The 21,400-nt window shown below is 39.8% G+C and overlaps 1 protein-coding gene across 2 annotated transcripts in view; it reads right to left on the bottom strand.

The window, feature by feature from the left end:
• Positions 1 to 2,127: 2,127 nt before the first annotated feature.
• The window catches only part of Pak5 (p21 (RAC1) activated kinase 5), a 351,215-nt gene continuing 331,942 nt past the window's right edge, over positions 2,128 to 21,400 (bottom strand). For both annotated transcript variants that reach the window (XM_055602702.1, XM_055602703.1), the window contains 4 exons: positions 21,083 to 21,209; positions 10,231 to 10,356; positions 6,276 to 6,410; positions 2,128 to 3,824 (listed from right to left, as the gene is read on the bottom strand). In XM_055602702.1, coding sequence (XP_055458677.1) covers positions 3,669 to 3,824; positions 6,276 to 6,410; positions 10,231 to 10,356; positions 21,083 to 21,209 — 544 coding nt within the window. In that variant the 3' untranslated portion in view covers positions 2,128 to 3,668. The remainder of the gene's footprint in view (positions 3,825 to 6,275; positions 6,411 to 10,230; positions 10,357 to 21,082; positions 21,210 to 21,400) is intronic.

Raw genomic sequence — 21,400 nt, 5'->3', positions numbered from 1 at the left:
AGCTACCACAGGCTACATCTGAGTAGAGGTTCTAGGTTATATCCATACATGGTCCTTGGTTGAATGTCAGTCTCAGAAAAGACCCTGTGCCCAGATATATTTGGTCCTTGTGGAGCTCCTATCCTTTCCCCATCATACTAACTCCCCTTCTTTCATATTCCTGTACTCTGCCGAAGGTTTGGTCATGAATCTTTGTATCTGTTTTGAAAACACTGCTAGTTAGAGTCTTTCAGATGCGCTCAGTAGATTCCTGTCATACGTTCAATGCACATCCCATCTGTCTTTCTAAATGAGGATTGATCATCTTACCCCATGTCTGCTCTCTTGATTATCTTTTTTAGGTGTATAGATTTCATTGTGTTTATCATATCTTATAGGTCTATATAAGTGAGTATATACTGTGTTTGTCTTTTTCCTTCTGGGATATTTCACTCAGAATGATCTTTTCTAGATCCCACCTTTTGCCTGCAAATTTCACGATTTCCTCCTTTTTGATTGCTGAGTAATATTCCATTGTGTAAAAATACCACAAATTCTGTACCCATTCCTCCGTTGATGGACATCTGGGTTGTTTCCAGGTTCTGACTATTACAAATAAAGCTGCTATAAACATGGTTGAGCAAGTATCCCTTTTGTGTACTTGAGCAAAGTTTGGGTATATACCTAGGAGTGGTATAGCTGGGTCTTGAGGAAGCGTTATTCCTAATTGTCTGAGAAAGCACCAGATAGATTTCCAGAGTGGTTGTACAGGTTTACATTCCCTGTACAGTGGTTGCACAGGTTTACATTCCTACCAGCAATGGAGGAGGGTTCCCCTTTCTCCACAACCTCTCCAGCATGTGTTGTCACTGAGTTTTTCGTCTTGGCCATTCTGATGGGTGTAAGGTGAAATCTTAGGGTTGTTTTGATGTGCATTTCTCTGACTGGCCTTACTTTTTAAAAGTAGGTTAGTATGTTACTTGATTCTTCTCCATGGTCCATCAGACACAGCCAGGAAAACGTAGTGTCTACTCCCTTTGCGGCCTGAGGGCTTGTGTGTGCATGGTTGCCTCCGTGACACATGATGGACGAATCCTCCCTCATCTTTCCGTCTTAGGTTAATCCCTGAAGGTCACCTTCTAAAATTTCCAGATAATAAATGCGCTCTTTGACACAAGTATTTTTATTCAACTTCAAGGGCTCAGTGTTAGTGTTTTTTCTTGCCAGTCAAAAAAAGATGACGAGACTTAACTCTTCCAGGCTATGAGAGCTCCTTTTCTAGCTAAGCCATGTTAGTAGAATTTGTTGGTAAAAAGCTTCAAATTAGCTCAACACCTTTGGGATAGAGAAATAAAGAGTGTAGGTCCTTAGTTCTTCATCTGGTTTTCCTTGAACCTGGTTTCTCAGAATTTAATATTTTTTCCTATGTAGAGTATCTATGTCACATTCTTACACAACTGATAATCTTTAGGGGTAGGTATGTTTATCTTCACTTTGAGACATCATGATATTACGTACAAATCAATTCATTTGCACCCCAAGAACATAAACACTATTCCTTTTTACTCAGTAAGACAAACTCAGAAAACAAGTCTTTCCAATAGCACAGTGGGGAAAGGCAAACACTTACTTTATTTGCGGTGCAGCTTCTGGCAGTGCTCAGTGCTCACAGATCCTTTAAGCTATAGTAACATTTAGTAAACTCACTGAACACTGTAAGAAATGCCCAAATGATAAGAAAATTACAGAAAAAATTTTCATTACACTGTCAAAAGTTGTTTGAATCCAAAATCTGCTATTTCCTGCAATGAATTTTTAAATGTTGATTCTGGTGTAAAATGATTCTGATCGACTTTTTCCCTCTTCTATATGTCCTGACTGAATTATGACATTCTGTTTTTTGACATTTGGGGACTGCCATTTTGAGTATTGAGATTATTTTTACATATTTATATTAAAACCTTAAGAGTTGACATAAAACATTGATCTGTGTTTTACAAAAGAGAGTCACAGATTCTATCTATTTCCAGTTTGGGGAAAAACTGAACATCTAATCAGCAGAAGGTCATTTTATGCCTTTTTTTCCTTTTAAACTATAATAAACAATTATTAATCTATTAATTACAAAAACTTTTTAATTATGCTTAGAGCAACCAGAGTATCTTCACAAATTTATCTTCATATTTGTTACATTATGCAAAGTCATTAAGTAAAGCCTCTGGTTTTCCAGTTTGGTAACAAATGGCTTTTGTCTGATGCATAATTAATAGAAACTAATGATGACTATGTAGCGCTTCCAGAGTTTTAAAGGCAAATCTATATTGGTCTACAGTTAACATGCAAATTCATCCAACAAGCAACACAAAATGTATTGTAGTAGTCATTCATTTTTATCAACATTCAGGAAGATCAAGACAGCAGCACAACTCTCCTTATGTCAGAAACACATTATAACATGGTCACCACTTAAGTTAGACCATACCTGGTAAAATACCCCCTTGCTAATTCATCCCCTATCATCCGTTCAGACTTCCAGCACAATACATGAATAACAGTGATTAATACTGCGGCATGAAGGTAACTACAGACAAGAGTTTGGTATGCTAGCATACAGAGTCTTAGAAACAGTGACAAACAAAACCAAACAGCTTGCCTTGTTCACTCTCCCTTTGTGAGCCTGGGGATGCCATGGTCTCACTCAAACATTCTATCTGGGGAAACCAAGTCCAATGATCCCAGCACTGAAATTACTCCCTGGGAAAGAAATTTGGCCACAGGGATGCCATGCCTATTTGAAGGTGGGCATCAAAGGGAAATATCTCGCTCTACGAAAACTGGTGTGTTACCAGAATCCTCGAAGAAAAAAAATATGATTTTTTTCAAAATACTTAGTATTATATCAAGGAATAGTTTGGTGATTCCTGTGGCTCAAGTTTTATTTCCTTATATTTGGTTGGGTAAGGGAAGTGTCCGCACCATCACTATCACTCTTAACTCTTCTTCCATTACATAAGACACTTGTTAAGATAAGAAAGATATTCTGCTAAAGCTGACGGTGACTGAGGGTCATTTAGTATTTAAAGTTCCTAAAGAATTGTTGGTTCTCTGAAAGGGATAAAAAAGTAGGAAAGGCTTTGTTCAAACGCCTGCTAGTAAACAAGTATTACTTCAACCAAGACAATGGCTACGTGACATCAAAGTACTATAAATTATCAAAACTATCGTACAGAAAAATTACAAATTCATTGCAAAATACATTACACTGCTACCATTAAGAAAAAAGTGCTTTTTTATTTTATTTTATTTTCTTCCTTCCTTTTTTTTTTTAATTTTTTGCCAGAAAAGTATTCTTTCAATATAGAAAATCCTACGCGGTACCCTGCATGTGGCTAGGATATATCATAACGGAGTTTGCACTGAGTCCTTCTGATTCACTGGAAGAAGGGCTGAAAATGTATAATAATGACTTATTAAAGCCATGCTCCAAATGGCCATCCCAGCTGTCAGTGGAGAAATGCCTTATTAAGACACTAGAAGATGCCCTGGTCTGTTGAACCCTGCTGATCAGGTCATCACACTGTCCCACTAATCAGCTGGTTTAGAATGCACAGGTCTTTGCATGTTCTGTAGTTTTGTCATATTCTCCTGAATCATTCCCATGCCTATATTTTTCTCCTATATGAATCCTTTCAGTGATGTCTATATTGTCTCATGAGGGGAACGATGCAAGATGGTGGACCTGCCAATTTTAAGAATGGATGTCCAAGAAGTTCTTGGGCTGTGGCTCTTTGAGAGGGTTCCCTCACCAACATCAGATCTAGGAATCCTCGAAGCATGGAAGAAACCTGTGAAAAGAAACAGACATCATACTGAGGACTAACACAGAAACCAAGCCCAGTGTTCTGAAATGATGTCCCAACTAATCTTGTTAATGATTTCAAGTTATATAAAAGAAGAAAAATATGGAAGAAAATCACACACCATCATAATTGCCTTCAAAGTTTACAATGAGAGTAAAGGATAGAGTAACTATTTATTGAATAAAATAATTATGGTAAGTAAATGAGAACAATTGTTGTGTAAGGGTTATATAGGCACAAGTGGTATGGTTGACTAAGACTATGAAATAGTGCTTGGTGGGAACACTTGCCTAACACTCTATCTTTAGAGAGAAACACATTTCTATTAGGTTGGCTGAATTTCCCTTCAATTTTTTAAAAAAAATTAATTCTGATGTCTATCTTAGTTACTTAGAGATGAGTACCATTAAACGAATGACATTATAGACGTTAGCATATTTTGACGTCTGTTTACTCTTCACTGCTACTGAGATCTTAGAACATTTCTACCATTCTAAGAAGTTGCCTCAGGCTTCCCCTCTTGCCATTACCTGTAGCCCAAACAAAAGGTAATGTGTATCCTTACTGTTAGTAGGATATATTATTGTTTCCTGCTTTTAGGTTTTATACAAAATTATATATACATATAATTGTATATGTATATAATATATATAAATCTATGTATAGGTTATACATATATATTGTTTTACACAAATACACATACACGTATATGTGTATATAATATGTAAACATATTATATATTATAAATGTATTATACCACATATATTTGTATACTGTTATAAGTATATTCTTTTATACTGTTAACTTTCATTGGCTTATTTTCACTCAGCATTGCATTTTTAAAATTCTCTCTTCATTTGTTTCACTATTTTCATCTTTATGTAGTGTTCTCTATCTAAGTGTTCCATAGATTATTTATTCATTTGGGAAACAAGCCTGGGCTTTTCCCAGATTTTAAACGTTAGGAGTAAATATATTTTGTGTATTCAATACCTCTCATTTCTATTTGGTTTGGGATTATTTTCACTCAATACATTTTTAGTTAAATTTCATTGGTTAATCTTAACCCAATCTATCAAAAGTTTTAAACTCTTACTGAGTTCTTATGGCTCTCTTTTTGCTGCATGTCTGCACAACCTATACTAACAATTCCCTGAGTCCTTTTCACTAAGAAGTGAGTGGAAATGGGAGCTTCTAGCGTTCCAGACTCCTTTTCCTTAAAGGGCAGCCTCCTGTTTGGTCTGTTTTTGCCAAGGAAAACCAAGGAAGCCCTTTATCAGAAGATTCATCTGAGCCAAATGGGAAGAAGCCACTAGGAATGCAAAAATCTGGAAGAAAAGTATCCCAGGAGAAGGAGGGTCAGATACAAGGACCTGAAAAAATATTTTGTTAAATATATTTATATTATATAGTTATATATATATATGTATATATGTGTTTTTGTATAAAACCATATATAGTATAACCTATATATATATACATTTATATACACATATTTAAATATATATATGTACAAAATTCAAAAGCAGGAAAACTTTTAAAGTAGATGGAGGGAAGTATGGCTAGGCTGCAGTTGACCTTGAAAGTCGAGCCTTACAGAGAGCTGAGAGCTAGAGGAAAATTTCTTGGACTAACCATGAGCTGTAGCTTAGTCCCAGTTGCTGTGTCTTGGAACATGTGAAAACCACACACACCGGTCCTTGATATGAACATGCCCTTCTTTTCCCCGCATGATCTAGCTCTTGCATATTTCTCTGAAATGTTCTTTCCTCATCTCCTTGTGTTACTGCAACACATAAGTTTTCTTTTTTGGTTTCAGGTCCTTGTATCTGATGCTTCTTCTGCCTGGGATACTCTTCCAGATCTTTGCATGGCTAGTGCCTTCTTTCCATTTGGCTTAGACCAGTCTTTCCATACAGGGCTCCCTTGGCTTTTCACACTAAAGCAGCTCCCAGTCTTCCATCTTGTACACTCTATCTCTTCATGGTACTTTGTATTCTTCATAGCATGTGTTGACTATTTTCAATCCATTTGTATAAACTGTATTGCCTTCTTCTCTATTTAAAATGCAAGCTTTACAAGAGTCAAGAAATCTGAGGCTTGTTTGCAATATCCCTACTACTCAGAAGTCCCCAGCAGGTACCAGTTACTCTGTGAGGACATGCTGGAAGAAGCATCCAATTCACCCCTCACTAGTCCTTTGAGAGAAGAGCGGGTGACATCCCATTTATAGATGAAAAACTTTGTAGTAGGAGGTGTGGAGTCACTTTCCCAGTAAATGTACAGAAAAAACATAAATTTTAATCTAGATGACTAAGTCCTAAACTCTTACCCCCAAAATAGGCCCACTGAACTAGATAATGGCAGTCTTTAAATGAAGAGAGTCTGAAAGATCCAATAGCTATTTTGGACATAGGAACATATACCAAATCTTACCTTGTGTAAGTCCTTCACTCTTGGAGGTAAACTGTCCCGGATCCTCCTCATTGCTTGGAGAGGAGGCTCATTGAAATAGGGCGGCTCACCATCAATCATCTCTATCACCATGATCCCGAGGGACCAGATGTCCACCTGTGAGGCACAATCCATTAGTTATGTGTGGAGTGGAAAGCATTCTGGAGTTTGGTTGTGTCATTAAACCAGAAGATCTATACTTATTTATACATTAACTGATTTGAAAATTTCAAACTTTATGATACAACTTTACATACTGAATTGTTATATTATCACCCCTTTTGCTAATGTCATTTGCTTACATATTTCTTTTTTTTTCAGGGAAATGAAAAATTTAATTTTTAATTTAATTTTATTTTCTATTAATTACAGTTTATTTACTTTGTATCCCAGCTGAAGACTCCCTCGCTCATCCTCTCCCAATACCACCCTCCCTCCCTCATTTCCTCTCACACCTCTCCTCCAGTCCACTGATAAGGGAGGTCCTCCTTCCTTTCTCTCTGACCCTGGCCTATCAGGTCTCTTCAGGACTGGCTGCATTGTCTTCCTCTGTGGCCTGGTCAGGCTGCTTTCTGCTCAGGAGTTGGTGATCAAAGAGCCAGTCACTGAGTTCATGTCAGAGACAGTCCCTGTTCCCCTTACTAGGGAACCCACTTGGATACTGAGCTTCCATGGGCTATATCTGTGCAGGGGGTCTAGGTTATCTCCATGCATAACCTTGGAGTTGGTCCTTGGTTGAAGTATCAGTCTCAGAAAAGACCCCTTTACCTAGATTTTTTGGTTCTGTTGTTCTTCTTGCCTAGCTTCTGTCCCCTCCAGGTCTTTCTTTCTTTTTATTTTTTAATATATTTTTTTATTTATTACTATTTATTCACTTTGTATCCCAGCTGTAGTCCCACCCTCATCCCCTCCCAATCCCACCCTTTCTCTCTCCCTCATCTCCTCCCATGCCCCTTCCCCAGTCCATTGATAGTGGAGGACCTACTCCCCTTCCATCTGACCCTAGCCTATCAGGTCTCATCAGGACTGTCTTTCATAATCTTCCTCTAGGGCCTGGTCAGGCTGTTCCCCCCTAATATTTCTTTTTAGAAAATAACATTTGCTTATGTGTGTGTGTGTGTATGTGTGTGTGTATGTTTGCCCTCAGAGGTTAGAGACGATATCAGAGCCTCTGGAATTGTAGTTACAGGCAGGTATGGTTGTGTGATGTGGGTGTTGTGAGCTGAACTCAGGTCTTCTGCAAAAGCAGTGCGCCCTCTTTACCCTTGGGCAACCCGTCTCCCTAGGCTCTGTGTGCTGTTCAAAGATGACTCTAGTGAAGTTTCTAACAGTTCATTATAAATTAAAAGCTATTGTCAAGTCCTGAACTTTCATTTCTATCCCATTAGACTCTGTATTAACTTCCTGTCAGGCCAATAAATAAATAAATAATTGAGAGAGAAAGAGAGAGAGGAGAAAAATAAAAGAAAAATCCCTAGGAATGTAAACTTGTACAACCACTTTGGAAATCAATCTAGTGCTTTCTCAGACAATTAGGAATAGTGCTACTTCAAGATCCAGCTATAAAACTCCTAGGCATATATCCAAAATATGCTCAAGTGTACAACAAGGACATTTGCTTAACCATGTTTGTAGCAGCTTTATTCATAATAGCCAGAATCTGGAAATAACCCATATGTCCCTCAAAGAAGGAATGGATACAGAAATTGTGGTACATTTACACAATGGAATATTACTCAGCAATTAAAAACAAGGAAATCATGAAATATACAGGCAAAAGGTGAGGTATCCCAGAAGCAGAAAGACACACATGGTATATACTCACTTATAAGTGGATATTAAACATATAATATAGGATAAAAATACTAAAATCTGTACACCTAAAGAAACTAAGCAAGAAGGAGTACCCTGGGTAAAATGAGCAATCCTCACTCAGAAAGGCAAATGGGATGGACATTGAAAGAGGGAGAAAACAAAAACAAAACAAAAAAACGGGACAAAAGCCTACCGCAGGCCTCTGAAAGACTCTACCCAGCAGGATATTAAGGCAGATGCTGAGACTCATAGCCAAACTTTGGGCAGAGTGCAGGGAATCTTATGAAAGAAGGGGTAGATAGAAAGACCTGGAGGGGACAGGAGCTCCACAAGGAAAGCATCAGAACCAAAAAATCTAGCCCAGTGGTCTTTTCTGAGACTGATAATCCAACCAAAGACCGTGCATGGAGATAACCTAGAACCCCTGCACAGATGTAGCCCATGGCAACTCAGTACCAAGTGGGTTCCCTAGTAATGGGAACAGGGACTGTCTCTGACATGAACTCAGTGGCTCTTTGATTACCTCCCGATGATGGGGGAGCAGCCTTACCAGACCACAGAAGAAGAAAATGCAGCCAGTCTTGATGAGACCTGATAGGCTAGGGTCAGAGGAAAGGGTAAGAGGACCTCTCCAATCAGTGGACTTGGGGAGGGTTATGGGAGGAGATAAGGGAGGGAGGATGGGATTGGGAAGGTATAAGGTAGGCTCCTGTTCTCCCTGTTTTCTCCCTCTTCTGATGTCTATCCCATTTGCCTTTCTGAATGAGGATTGATCATCTTACCCAGGGTCTTCCTTCTTGCTTAGCTTCTTTAGGTGTTCAGATTTTAGCATGTATATCTTATATTACAAGGCTAATATCCACTTATAAGTGAGTATATACCGTGTGTGTCTTTCTGCTTCTGGGATACCTCACTCAGGATGATCTTTTCTAGTTTCCACCATTTGCCTGCATATTTCATGATTTCCTTGTTTTTGATTGCTGAGTAGTATTCCATTATGTAAATGTACCACAATTTCTATATCTGTTCCTCAGTTGAGGGACATCTGTTTTAAACAAACTACAAGGAGCTACTTTGTTCCACACATGGCATACCCTTAGTCCTTTACAAACCCCAGTTTCACAGAGTTTTTTTTCCACCCACTTTGGGGTTTTCCACGTCTGCTTTTATTATTTTAAATCAACCCACAGAGACTCCTGCTTTATGTATTGTTTTCAGGGAGTGAAGGAAATGAAGACGGACTGGGAAGGCTGGGGGAAGGGAGACCAGCAGTAGCTCTGTAAACTTTGCTAGTCATCTCCTGAGATGACCAAGTTGTATTTTCTTTGTTCTCTGCATCCTTCCTCTACCTCTTGCAATGACTGCTACTGAGGATCTATCTCTGGGGACCACAATGCAAAAAAGCAAGCCAGGTTCTTATCCAAGGTCACAGGAAGGAGAAAAGGAGAGCAGAGCCTGACTTCATTCAAGCAGTACTCTTCACTCATCAGTACAAGCTACTGACCATTGCAGTGCACAACATAGTGCATGGAAGCATTATGCTCAGTATCTGTGTGCCTCTGAGCTTCTGCTTATACTGTCCCCTCTGAGAAAACCTCTGCTCTGCCCTCCTTCATTTTTATATATCTAAGCCTGATCCCTTAAAAATGTTTTATTTTCTTTCTAGAGGAAATAGAAATTAGGCTGTATTGTGAACATTACATAATACACATGTGCTTTTATTCTATTATATTTCCATTATAGGCAAATATTACTTCCTTGTGGAACTTTTTGCACTTTTCATTTTCTGAAGTATTTCTTTGAGACTGCAGTCACCATTACAGTTATATTTTCTTATAGCCTCTCACTGGGTGTGAGACTAGCATTTTAGTGACTCCATGATTTCCTGTCCACTTTCCTTTGGGACTCCAGGGAAAGCCACTGTGTACACATTGTGGTAGTGTCCCCACTGGGACCAGTGTTTTGTCTCCCACAGCCAACTCTGAGCCAGCAGATACCCAATGGTGAGTATCAATGATGGAGTCAGAAGCCCCTTAACTCCTGTACCCACCCATCAGGACCACTGTGCCCTGATCTGATCCCAGGACCCACTGCCCTCAAACAATGGCTGCTACCTACTTACCTCTGTTCCATAAGGTAGCCTGGAAATCACCTCAGGAGCCATCCAGTATGGGGTACCCACCAGTGACTTCCTCTTTGGCACCTCTTTGGAAACTTGAGCACAGAAACCAAAGTCAGACAACTTTATCTGAAAGGAGAAGTAAAGCAATAAAGGAATAATTAGAAAACATTGCCCACTAGAAGTAGACACACACACACCTGAGAGTAGGGACAAAAAGACTCATTCAAATTCATCACGGGGACTCAGAGATAGTAAATAAGTTGCCAGAGCCTTTCCCATTAGTCTTGACTTCCAAGTCTCTGAACTGCTGCAGCTTTTATTTCCCATGAAATTATAGGACAAGCACAGGTAACATTTACAAGTTAAATATACCCCAAACAACATATTTCTCAAATCCACAATGATACCACAGAGGATGCTTCCATGTCACTGAGTCGATGTTATCTGTACAAATGTGATTCTTGTTGCATGGGGTTGAATACATTTACATTATGAATCATGAGAAAACTCAAAAAGCCATCATATTTCCAGTATTTGAAATAATTCAAGACCCACAATTTCATAGGTTGCTGAGATACCACAGCAGTGCCAGCTTTCCTTCTCATTTTGCTTATCTCCTTTGCCACGGCAATCAAAGCTGCCAATGTGAACATCTATGCAGGTGTAAATCTAAGCATATAAACTGAGAATCAGCACTTGGTTGTCAGGCATTTAAAGTGGTTAGCCAAAGGATTCCAGTTATGTGTATTATCTTATTTTCTTTGACATCATGAAAGTGCTCTGAAAATCTTTGCACAGAACTCTGTTGCTCTTGAGACCATACCTCAGGACAAACTGCACTGAGAGACACCTGCTGATATATGGCCTCTAAACGCCCAGAATTCTGTCTATTGTTGGAAGGTACAGTTCTTAGTCATGATGACCTGCTCTGAACTCCAGATGGTCTTATAGCCAGAACATCAACGGGCAACTTACCCTATTAGTGACAATAGAATTCAAGCATGCAGGCAGTTTCTGCACTATTTAGCAGTGGTAGAGAATGACCTCCAGAAGGTAAAATTGTTATAGATTAAAAGTATACTCTGTCTTTCAAGTATGAATTATCTCTTGCTGTTCTTCATATTCTTCTGAGCTTCCCTCAACCTCTCTCCTGGCTCTCCTTCTGCTACACTCACCTGAAGTATCTGGTGTCCTCTATCCCCATATTTCTGGTTTGAGGTCTCACTTCTTTCTATGTAATTGTGCTGGATATTTTTTTCCTTCTGTATCTGAACTTGGTTTTGACTAGGAATTTAGCTAAGAGGTATAGTACTTGTCTAGGACAACAGAAAATCCCTCTGTTTTCAACAATGACAACATAGCTCCACAGGAATTTTTATAATAAAAGTAGGGGTTTCTGGGTCTGTGTTACCTCACTCAGGATGATCTTTTCTAGTTCCATCCATTTGCCTGAAAATTTCATGATTTTCTTGTTTTTAATGGAGTAGTATTCCATTGTGCAAATGTACCACAGTATCCATTCTTTGGTTGAGGGACATCTAGGTTGTTTCTAGTTTCTGGCTATTAAGAATAAAGCTGTTATGAACATGGTAGAGCAAAAGCCCTTATTGTATGATGGAGTATCTTTTGGGTGTATTTCCAGGAGCGATATAGGTGGGTCTTGAGGTATGGCTATTCCCAGTTTTCTGAGAAAGTGCTAGATTTATTTCCAAAGTGGTGTACAAGCTTGCACTCCCACCAGCAATGGAGGAGTGTGTTGTCACTTGAGTTTTTCATTTTGGCCATTCTGACAGGTATAAGATGGAATACACGTGTCATTTGGTAACACAGACCCAAAAACACATAGTATATACTCACTTATAAGTGGAATTTAGTCATATAGTACAGAGCAGACATACTACAAAGCACAAACAACAAGAAGGTAAGTCCGATGGACATCTTAGGCTTCATGTAGGCCCATATAATTAGGGAAGTGGGGGGTATAGCTAACATAGACTTTGTTGCCTGCTTTTTGCTCACATTCCCTTGATGGGACTTCCCTATAAGGCCGCAGGAGAGGAAGATGAACTTGGTCCTCATGGGAATAGATGAGCTGCAGTGTCTGGGTAGGAGGGCTTCCTATTCTGAAGTATAGGGGAGAGGGGCTGTGGGAGGGAGGGTGGGAATGGGAGGAGAGGAGGGAGGAGCCTATGACCAAGATGTAAATTTAATTAATTAAAAAATGTGTTTTTTTGTTTTGTTTTGTTTTTTTGTTGTTGTTTTTTGGTGTGCTTTTTTTTCACAGTTTGGATGCTATATTCAGGCATACAGAAGTTTTTTTCAAATCTTGGTAGGAGAGTAAGAATATTTCTTGACCAGTAAAAAGAAGAGTTTTTAACACTTGGGGCAAGAGCCTAGAGCTGTGATATCCTTCTGAAGTACCCTCCTGAAAAGCCCAGCTCTCAGACCAGGTATCAGGAGAATCCAAGTTTACCAAGGCAAGGACTGGAGAAGATTAAGAAGGTGGGTTTCAGCTCCTTACCCTGAGGTCCTGGAGAGTACTACAAGAAAGAGGAGAGTAAGAGGCAAGAGGAATGAGCTGGTGTTTAAATCTTAAAGGCTAAGTTTTTAATGGTATCGCTACACTTTGTCATAATGTGGTTCAGTTTTGACTGACAGTGTTTAAATTATTCAAACAGCTTAAATTTAATAAATTAAATCAAAATAGAGAGTTTTAAAAAGAATCTAGCAAGTAAAACATTTTACAGAAGTCTGGGTAAATTTAGGACATTATAATGTCTCTCTATGTGTGAATGTATATATATTGTGTGTGTGCATATGTGTGTGTGTCTATGTGCCTTTGAATGCATATATGTGGTGTAGGGTTATTTCTTTCTAAAGCTCATAATTTTATTTTTTTAATAGATGAATACTATTCAATTTTCTTAGTATCATACAAATCAAAGATCAATGGCCACAATTGTGGCAATACATTTCATTTGCCTATACATATCAGAAACCTGAACAACTGATGATGAAGGGAAATTTTGAGCATTTGGGCACTGGTACTTTTTAATCTCAGTATCTTACTGTGGGTTTGTCTTTGCTGACACACACAAAAATCCAAACCCCTTCAAAATCTGGCATCCTAATAATTATTTCTCTGACAAAAAGTGTAACTTAAGGACTTGAAACTAGATGTTTGGCAATTAGGCTTACTCTTCTTCTACAGGAGTACAATTGCTTTTGTATGACTTTTTTTTTTTTAACTCATCCAAGTATATAAAAGAGACAGTTTTCTAAAAAACCATAATTGCTCACGACATTTGTCCAAATAGCTGAGAGTAGATAATGAGAACTCAGGTAATAAGAACAAAAAAGCACTGTGGGAAGATCTTAGAAGCAAATCACAGGGCTCTAAGCTGATCTTTGTTTTAAAGAAATTCTATAGTGCGGCTATTAGCAAACTCTCAGTTATGTTGAGAGAATAGGAGGATGCACATTGCTTCCACCCAAGGGAGATGCCACTTGATACAGAGCACACCAAGGATCTCTGTTTAGAGTTCAGATGGAGCTGTTTTCTCACCTACTATCCCAGCCATCTCCAAATGTCCTATGTAGGAAAAGGGTTCTATAAAAAAGATGCAGGGTAGAGGTATGTGCAAGTAAATTGCATAAACTAGGGGATTCTGTCTTGCTGTGTGTTTATAGTTAAGGACATGTTTTGAGATGACTGCCTTTGTAACTGAAAGATCCCCGGAGGGTATCTTTCGTCTGAGAGAGACCCCCTCCCAAGGAACAACGAGGCCTTTCGGATGCAAACAGCAAGAGGCTTTTATTTTGATACACGGGTACCCAGGGCGATAAGTCATTCGGGAGACTTCCGCGCCCCCTAGATGGGAAGCTGGGGTTTTTATAGGGTTTTAGAGCAGAAGCACTGGTACAGAAGCAAGAGGCATGGTTACAAGGGGCTGATTGGTACGTTTACACGAGACCATGGTTTGCGTCAAAGTTTGGCAGGGGCACCAAGATTTCAGGAACTGGGTGGTCAAGGGGGCTATGATGACCCCTTGACGTGGCCCGCCACCTGTTATTTTGTTTTTTTTCTATCTTAACTGAAACAGTCTCACAGATATCCATGAGGGTGATTAACACAAACTGTTTTTAGTATGACTGGGGCAGCCTGACCACAGATATCCCAAGTGGGTGACACAGCTAGGATTTCTCAGTAATTTTCCAGTTTCTCATCTGGCCTTCAGAGTTTTACATAACAGTGGTGTCCCACAAAATGGCGTTAGCTATGTTTAACTTAGTGTGAGGCTGGGGTCTTTCAGTAACTACTTCTTGGGTGCTTTCTATAAGGCAATAGCACTTAAAGTGTGTAACCTCAGCATCATTTGGCAGTTTGTTAGTAATGAAGGTTCCTGGGTACCACTTAGCCTGATTAAATCATCATCCCTACAGGCAGGACCCAGGAAAGTGGTTTTATTTTCATGTTCTTTACTGGTTTCTGGTGCTCACTAAAGTCTGAGAATTTCTCCTTTACTGAGAGCAATAGCACAGGGCAACAAAACTGAAATTAGGAATAGAGAGAGACAGCTTGACGATAGTAAAAGCAACATTGCTTAAGGTCCACTTAATCAAACATCAACTCAAAGAAGAGGAGGTGATCATAGACATTAACTCAGAGTGCCAGCATCCTCATTTCTTCTCCTACCATTGGCAGAGAACAGAGATTTGGATGCCACCTTCCCAAAGCTTTATTGTACTGTTAAAGGAGATTAGGAAAGGATCTTCACTAATGCTGTATCTGAGAGAGGGATAATATTCAGGATATATAAAGAACTCAAGAAGTTAAACAGCAACAAATCAAGGAATCCAATTAAAAAATGAGGTACAAAGCTAAACAGACAATTTTCAGTAGAATATTGAATGGCAGAGAAACACTTAAAGAAATGCTCAGTGTCCTTAGCTATCCAGGAAACGCAAATCAAAACGACCCTGAGACTTCACCTTACACCCATCAGAATGGCTAAGATCAAAAACTTGAGTAACAACACGTGCTGGTAAGAATATGGAGAAAGGGGAACCCTCCTCCACTGCTGGTGGGAATGTAAACTTGTACAACCACTTTGGAAATCAATCTGGCACTTTCTCAGACAATTAGGAATAGTGCTACCTCAAGATCCAGTTATACCACTCCTAGGCATATATCCAAAAGGTGCTCAAGTATACAACAAGGACATTTGCTCAACCATGTTTGTAGCAGCTTTATTTGTAATAGCCAGAATTTGGAAACAACCCAGATGTCCCTTAACTGAGGAATGGATACAGAAATTGTGGTACATTTACACAGTGGAATACTACTCAGCAATTAAAAACAAGGAAATCATGAAATATGCAGGCAAATGGTGGGATCTAGAAAAGATCATCCTGAGTGAGGTATCCCAGAAGTAGAAAGACATATGGTAAATACTCACTTATAAGTGGATATTAAATATATGATATAGGATAAACATACTAAAATCTGTACACATAACGAAGCTAAGCAAGAAGGAGGACCCTGGGTAAAATGAGCAATCCTCACTGAGAAAGGCAAATGGGAAGGGTATCAGAAGATTGAAAAAACAGGGAAGAGGACAAGAGCCTACCACAGAGGGCCTTTGAAAGACTCTACCTAGCAAGGTATCAAAGCAGATGCCGAGACTCATAGTCAAACTTTGGGCAGAGTGCATGGAATCTTTTGAAAGAAGAAGATAGAAAGAGCTGGAAGGAACAGGAGCTCCACAAGGAGAGCAACAGAACCAAAAAATCTAGCCCAGTGGTCTTTTCTGAGACTGATACTCTAACCAAGGACCATGCATGGAGATAACCTAGAACCCCTGCACAGAAGTAGCCCAAGGCAGCTCAGTATCTAAGTGAGTTCCCTAGTAGTGGGAACAGGGACTGTCTCTGATATGAACTGGTTCTTTGATCAACTCCCTCTGTTGGGGGAGCAGCCTTATCAGGCCACAGAGGAAGACAATGCAGCCAGTCCTGATGAGATCTGATAGGTTAGGGTCAGAGAGAAGGGGAGAAAGACCTCCCCTATCAGTGGACTTAGGGAGGGGAATGGGAGGAGATGAGGGAAGTGAGGTAGGATTTGGAGGGGATGAGGGAAGGGGGCTACAGCTGGGATACAAAGTGAATAAACTGTAATTTGTAAAAAAAAATAAAATTTAAAAACAGGATTGCTGGAAGCCTTTATCCTAGGGCTTCTTGTGGTGCTTCTTACATTGAGAAGTCCTCCCTTTGAAAACCAGAGGGAAGGGACATAAATGGAGAGCAGGGTGAGTTTCAGAGACAGCAAGCTATTCATATGCACAAATCTGTTTATTTAAAAGTTTTCTTTCTGTGATTATCTTTAAGCCATCTGTTAATTCTAAAATGCTATTTAAGAGATACAAAAAATAGAAAAAGGGAACAGCATTAATATCAATTTATTAAATGAACAGTTGGAGACAATGAATACCAGGGGCACTTTCTTATTGAGGAGACAGGGGATTTCTGCTGACTGTTGGTGTCACAGTGAGGGGGTGGAATGCTCAGAAGAGACTGGTTCATGGTCTGTGGCCATTGATCCATTATTCCTCCTTCAAGTTAAATGGTGGACAAGCCTAGACTCATTAAATTATCTATAAGCAGCCCATTGGTTGGTGTTCTCCACCAAAACACATCCCAATGCAAGATTCAGGCAAGACACTTTTTGGGGAATTTTTAGAAACTGTGGCAGTACAGCTGGTAGGTATAACAAGGAAAGGAAAACCAGCTACCAAGCTGATCAAGAATTAACTGCCAAGCAAGAGATAACTCCCTTGGAAGATGTCTGAAAGTTTGCATAGAACAAGTCTTTCATAGTTATTCCACGAGGTGAGAGAGTCAGGGTTCATATACCTTATTTCTAGGATGTTTCAGGGCTGCTTCTGGGGAGGAAGAATGTTAATTCTATGCAAGTTCTAATTTGGCCTGTCATTCAAGAACAGATCCTAGCAGACAGAGAAAGCCACAGCAAAGAAATGCAGATGGGAAGATTTGGGAGTGGAGCTAGTGATCAAGAAGGGGGAGTTTCTACAAAAATCTGGGTGTACCTCAAACAGGATATGCTTTGTGGGCTCAGGTGCAGAGGTGCACACCTGAAATCCCAGCACTCAGGGAGACAGAGACAGGTGGATCTCTGTGCATTAGAGAAATCTTGTCTACAAAGTGAGTCCAAGAGAGTCAAGGCTACACAGAGAAACCCTGTCTCAAAAAAAAAAAATTGTTCCTGGATAGAGACTGAGAAGCCCTTTGGAACCAGTATGGTGTAGTGTTCTGTGAGGAGAATGAGCACACTTTGGGCAATACACCAAGAAGCACAAGATCCAGTTTACATGCTGGTTCCTTCTTCCTAGTACCCTGCCATCTCTGACAGTACAAGCCCTGCCTATTCTGAGCCTCAGCATGCAGTAGCCTACTCTAATTGTTCTCTGTAACAGTTTTGATGCCATCATGCCTCACTCTCCTTATTTGCTTAGTAATTATGGAAATCCTCACATTAACATGTTTTGTTTAATGTTCATTAGAACAATTGATGAGTTAATTAGTTTCTTTATTATATCTCTGTATTATATATGTGGGTGGGTGGGAAGGGGTTGCATATACCTGTGCATGCAAGTAAGGAGGACAGAGGTCAATCTTAGGTGTCTTATTGGCCCCAACTTTATTTTTTAAAACAGGATACTTAACTGAACCTGGGGTTCACAAATTAGCTAGCCTGGCTAGCCAGCAAACTCTTTGGATTCTCCTACCTCCACTTCTCAGTTCTGGGCTTATAAAGATGCATCACTATACTTGGCTTTTAAAAAAATTATCTATTTATTATAATTTTTTCACTTTGTATCCCTCCTGTAGCCCCTTTCCTCATCCCCTCCCAACCCCACTCATCTTTCCTTTTCTCCCCTATGCCCTTTCCCTAGTCCCTTGATAGGGAGGACCTCTTCCCCTTCTCTCTGACCTTAACCTATCAGGTCTCATCAAGGCTGGCTACACCATCTTCCTCTGTGGCCTGGCAAGGCTGTCTCCCTTCCCCCGCCTCACAGGGATGTGATCAAAGAGCTGGCCATTGAGTTCATGTCAGAGACAGCCCTTGCTCTCTTTACTAGGGAGTCCACTTGGAAACTAAGCAGCCTATGGGTTTCCTCTGAGCAGGGGGTCTAGGTCCTCTCCACGCATAGTCCTGTTTGGAGTATTGATCTCTGCAGGCTCCCTCACATGCTCACTTATCACTGGATATTAGCCATATATTATAGGAGAAACATACTAAAATTTAAAGTCCTAAAGAAGCCAAACAACAAAGAGGACCCTAGGGAAAAGGCTGAAACCTCACACAAAAAGGTACACAGGATAGACATTGGAAGTAGTAGAAGACAAGAATAGGACAGGAGCCTTCCACAGGGACCTCTGAAAGACTCTACCAACCAGGGTATTGAAGGGGAGACTGAGACTCATAGCAAAACTTTGGGCAGAGTGCAAGAAACCTTATGGAAGAAGAGTGAGACAAAAAGACTTGGAGGGGACAGGAACTCCATAAGGAGACCAACAGAGCTATACCTGGCCTTTTATGTGTCTTCTGAGGATTTGGATTCAGATCTTCATATTTGTGCAGCTAACATGTTACCCACTGAGCTATCTTCCCCAGTAAAGATGAGTAAAATAGGAGTTTTGTTTATTACTTTATCTATGTGTTTATTATCACATTCCTACATCCTAAATGATGTAGCTTAATGAGATAAGTACGTTCTTGTGCTCATCCTTAGGACTATATATTCCTAGCACAAAGTAAGCATTCAGAAAATAAATGTGTGAGCAAATCACCAAGGTGAGTAGCGTCACTATGCCTCTGTTCCTCTAGGCTCTGCTGGGCACACAGAAGCACAGGGATGCTTGAAATACAGGTGCTGCCCTTAAGAACAGCAATTGAATTTTAAAATCTTGTATATTAAACAGAGAGAAAAATCTTTAATTAGGTTGATTAAACGCTATCCTATTATTTTAGTGTCCTGAGTGACTTCAAATCAGATATATTTCCAGCAAGAAACTCTGCTACCAACCTCTATGGACTGCTACAATGTTTGATGTATGTTTTGTTCATGAGACCTTATATAGGTGCTTTCTGAGTCATCTGGAGAGGATTCTTGTCTTCCTCTTCTATATAGACATATATTCTTTGTTGCATCCCTGTGCAAGTGACTTTGTACTTTATGCTATCAAGAGGAACTGTTGAAGGCTAGTAGAGGAAGGCTGAAAGACTAAAGCACTTGTCCAGAAAGTCTGGGAACTATACTTAGCCCACAGAACTCATATAACTGTTGGGTGAACATGAGGGCCTGCCTGTGTTTCCAACACTTGGAAGATGGAGACAGAGAATTTCCTAGGGCAAGCTGATTAGCTAGACTAGTCATAACAGCAAGTTCTGTGTTCAGCTGAGATACCTTGACTCAATGAAAGGGGGAAAGCAGTTAAGAAAGATTCCTTGTCATCAGACTTAGGCTGTCACATGCATGCATACACATAGGACATACACTAGTACATACATGTGCACACACATGCCTGGGAGCATGCAATACACATTACACACATATTCATGCAGAAAAAGCAAGGAGGTCAGTCTATTATCCATCCTTTAAAACTGGGATTGTGTGACTGTGTAGATTACTTTAGCTAAGATGATATAAGGTGAGGGCTGAAATCATACATGCATTGCATCTGTAACAGGGTTTTCCCGTCTTGATACACTGTGACTTAAAAAATGTAAATTACCTAGGACTACTCTATTGGGAGATGAGTGACACATGCTAACTCTACCCCCATTGAAAGCCAGCCAGCTACAAAAAAGATGGAGAGCATTTGCTTGTGAGAAGCCTGCAGAGGATGTTCCCCATCACTGTCTTATAACTGGCTGGCCTTCAGCATAGAGTAGAGAGATAATCTCAGCCAGATGGAAGATGTTCATGTCACATCAGAATGTGCTGAGGAATGATCAAAGAGCTGGAAGAAATTGCATCTTGGCTGAAAGTCAGCAAATACAGTAGGTGATGGAGAGCATCGCCTACTTTTAAAACTTCTAAAACTAGATGCCTTTTCTTTTTTTCTCTGAGATCTCTGAAACCAGCATGCACTGACTACAGTGATGGCTTCCCACAGACCAGAAGCAAAAAACAGAGGGAGAAGGGTATCTATTCAGAAGCTTCATCCTGAAAATTCATGATATTCTGACTCTTATCAAATAGCTTCTGCCCAGCATCCTCAAACCTAACAATGTTTTTAGCATGGGTTAATAATATCGGTGGTCTTTCAGATACTTCACTCATCTTTGTGGCTTGTCTCTTATGATTTTCTTATGTCTGCTCACACACTGGTAAAATACTATCTTATATATAAAGTCTTTTCGAACTAGTCAAGAGGACTTGGTCATCTGTTTCTCACAGTTAGTTGGAGATTTTGAAGATAGGCATATGCAAAGAAAAAGAGTAGATAGAGCAGAAAAAAAGCCAGCTTCTCTCATCTAACAAAAATGGAATACAGTAGAAAGATAAAAGAAATGCCCATAATCTCCATTACTTTCTACTCTCACTGTAGAGGATACAAATTATCGACCAATTTCAGGGCACTGGTAATTTGGAGTAACAGGATGCACAGAGGAAAGGCAATTTCCTCTCTGCAAATTCTGGGAAGTGGAGTGGGCGATGTGTGACTAACAAAAATTAGAATTGTGAGAAAGTGTTCTTAAGAGAATAATGCCTGTGACAGGCAAGCTGACAAACTAAACTTGAGGGACCCAACATAAAAACTTTACCCGGCCATCGCTTGTCAGGAGGATGGAGTCACTCTTTATGTCCCTGTGAATCACTCCTTGGTTATGAAGGTAGGAGAGAGCTTTTAGAACTGACAGGCACACGGTAGCTATCTGTTCTTCATTCATTCTAGAAAGGAAATAACATTTAAAGATCAAGACAGGTTTAGGCACAACTTTCTACTGCTCAAGAGATGCCACATTCTCTGGTTCTGGAGAACTAGAGTATGTCTCTAGCCCTTGTCTAGAAAATTTCCAATTAAAGGAACTGAAGTTCCTGGAACATGATTACCACAGATTAAATCCTGGCATTGAGAGTTC

The sequence above is a fragment of the Psammomys obesus genome, unplaced genomic scaffold (assembly GCF_907164565.1).
Source record: "Psammomys obesus unplaced genomic scaffold, mPsaObe1.curated_primary_1811, whole genome shotgun sequence".
NCBI classification, from domain to species: Eukaryota; Metazoa; Chordata; class Mammalia; order Rodentia; family Muridae; genus Psammomys; species Psammomys obesus.
Note: the sequence above shows the minus strand (reverse complement) of the source record. Positions and strands in the feature narration are given on the sequence as shown.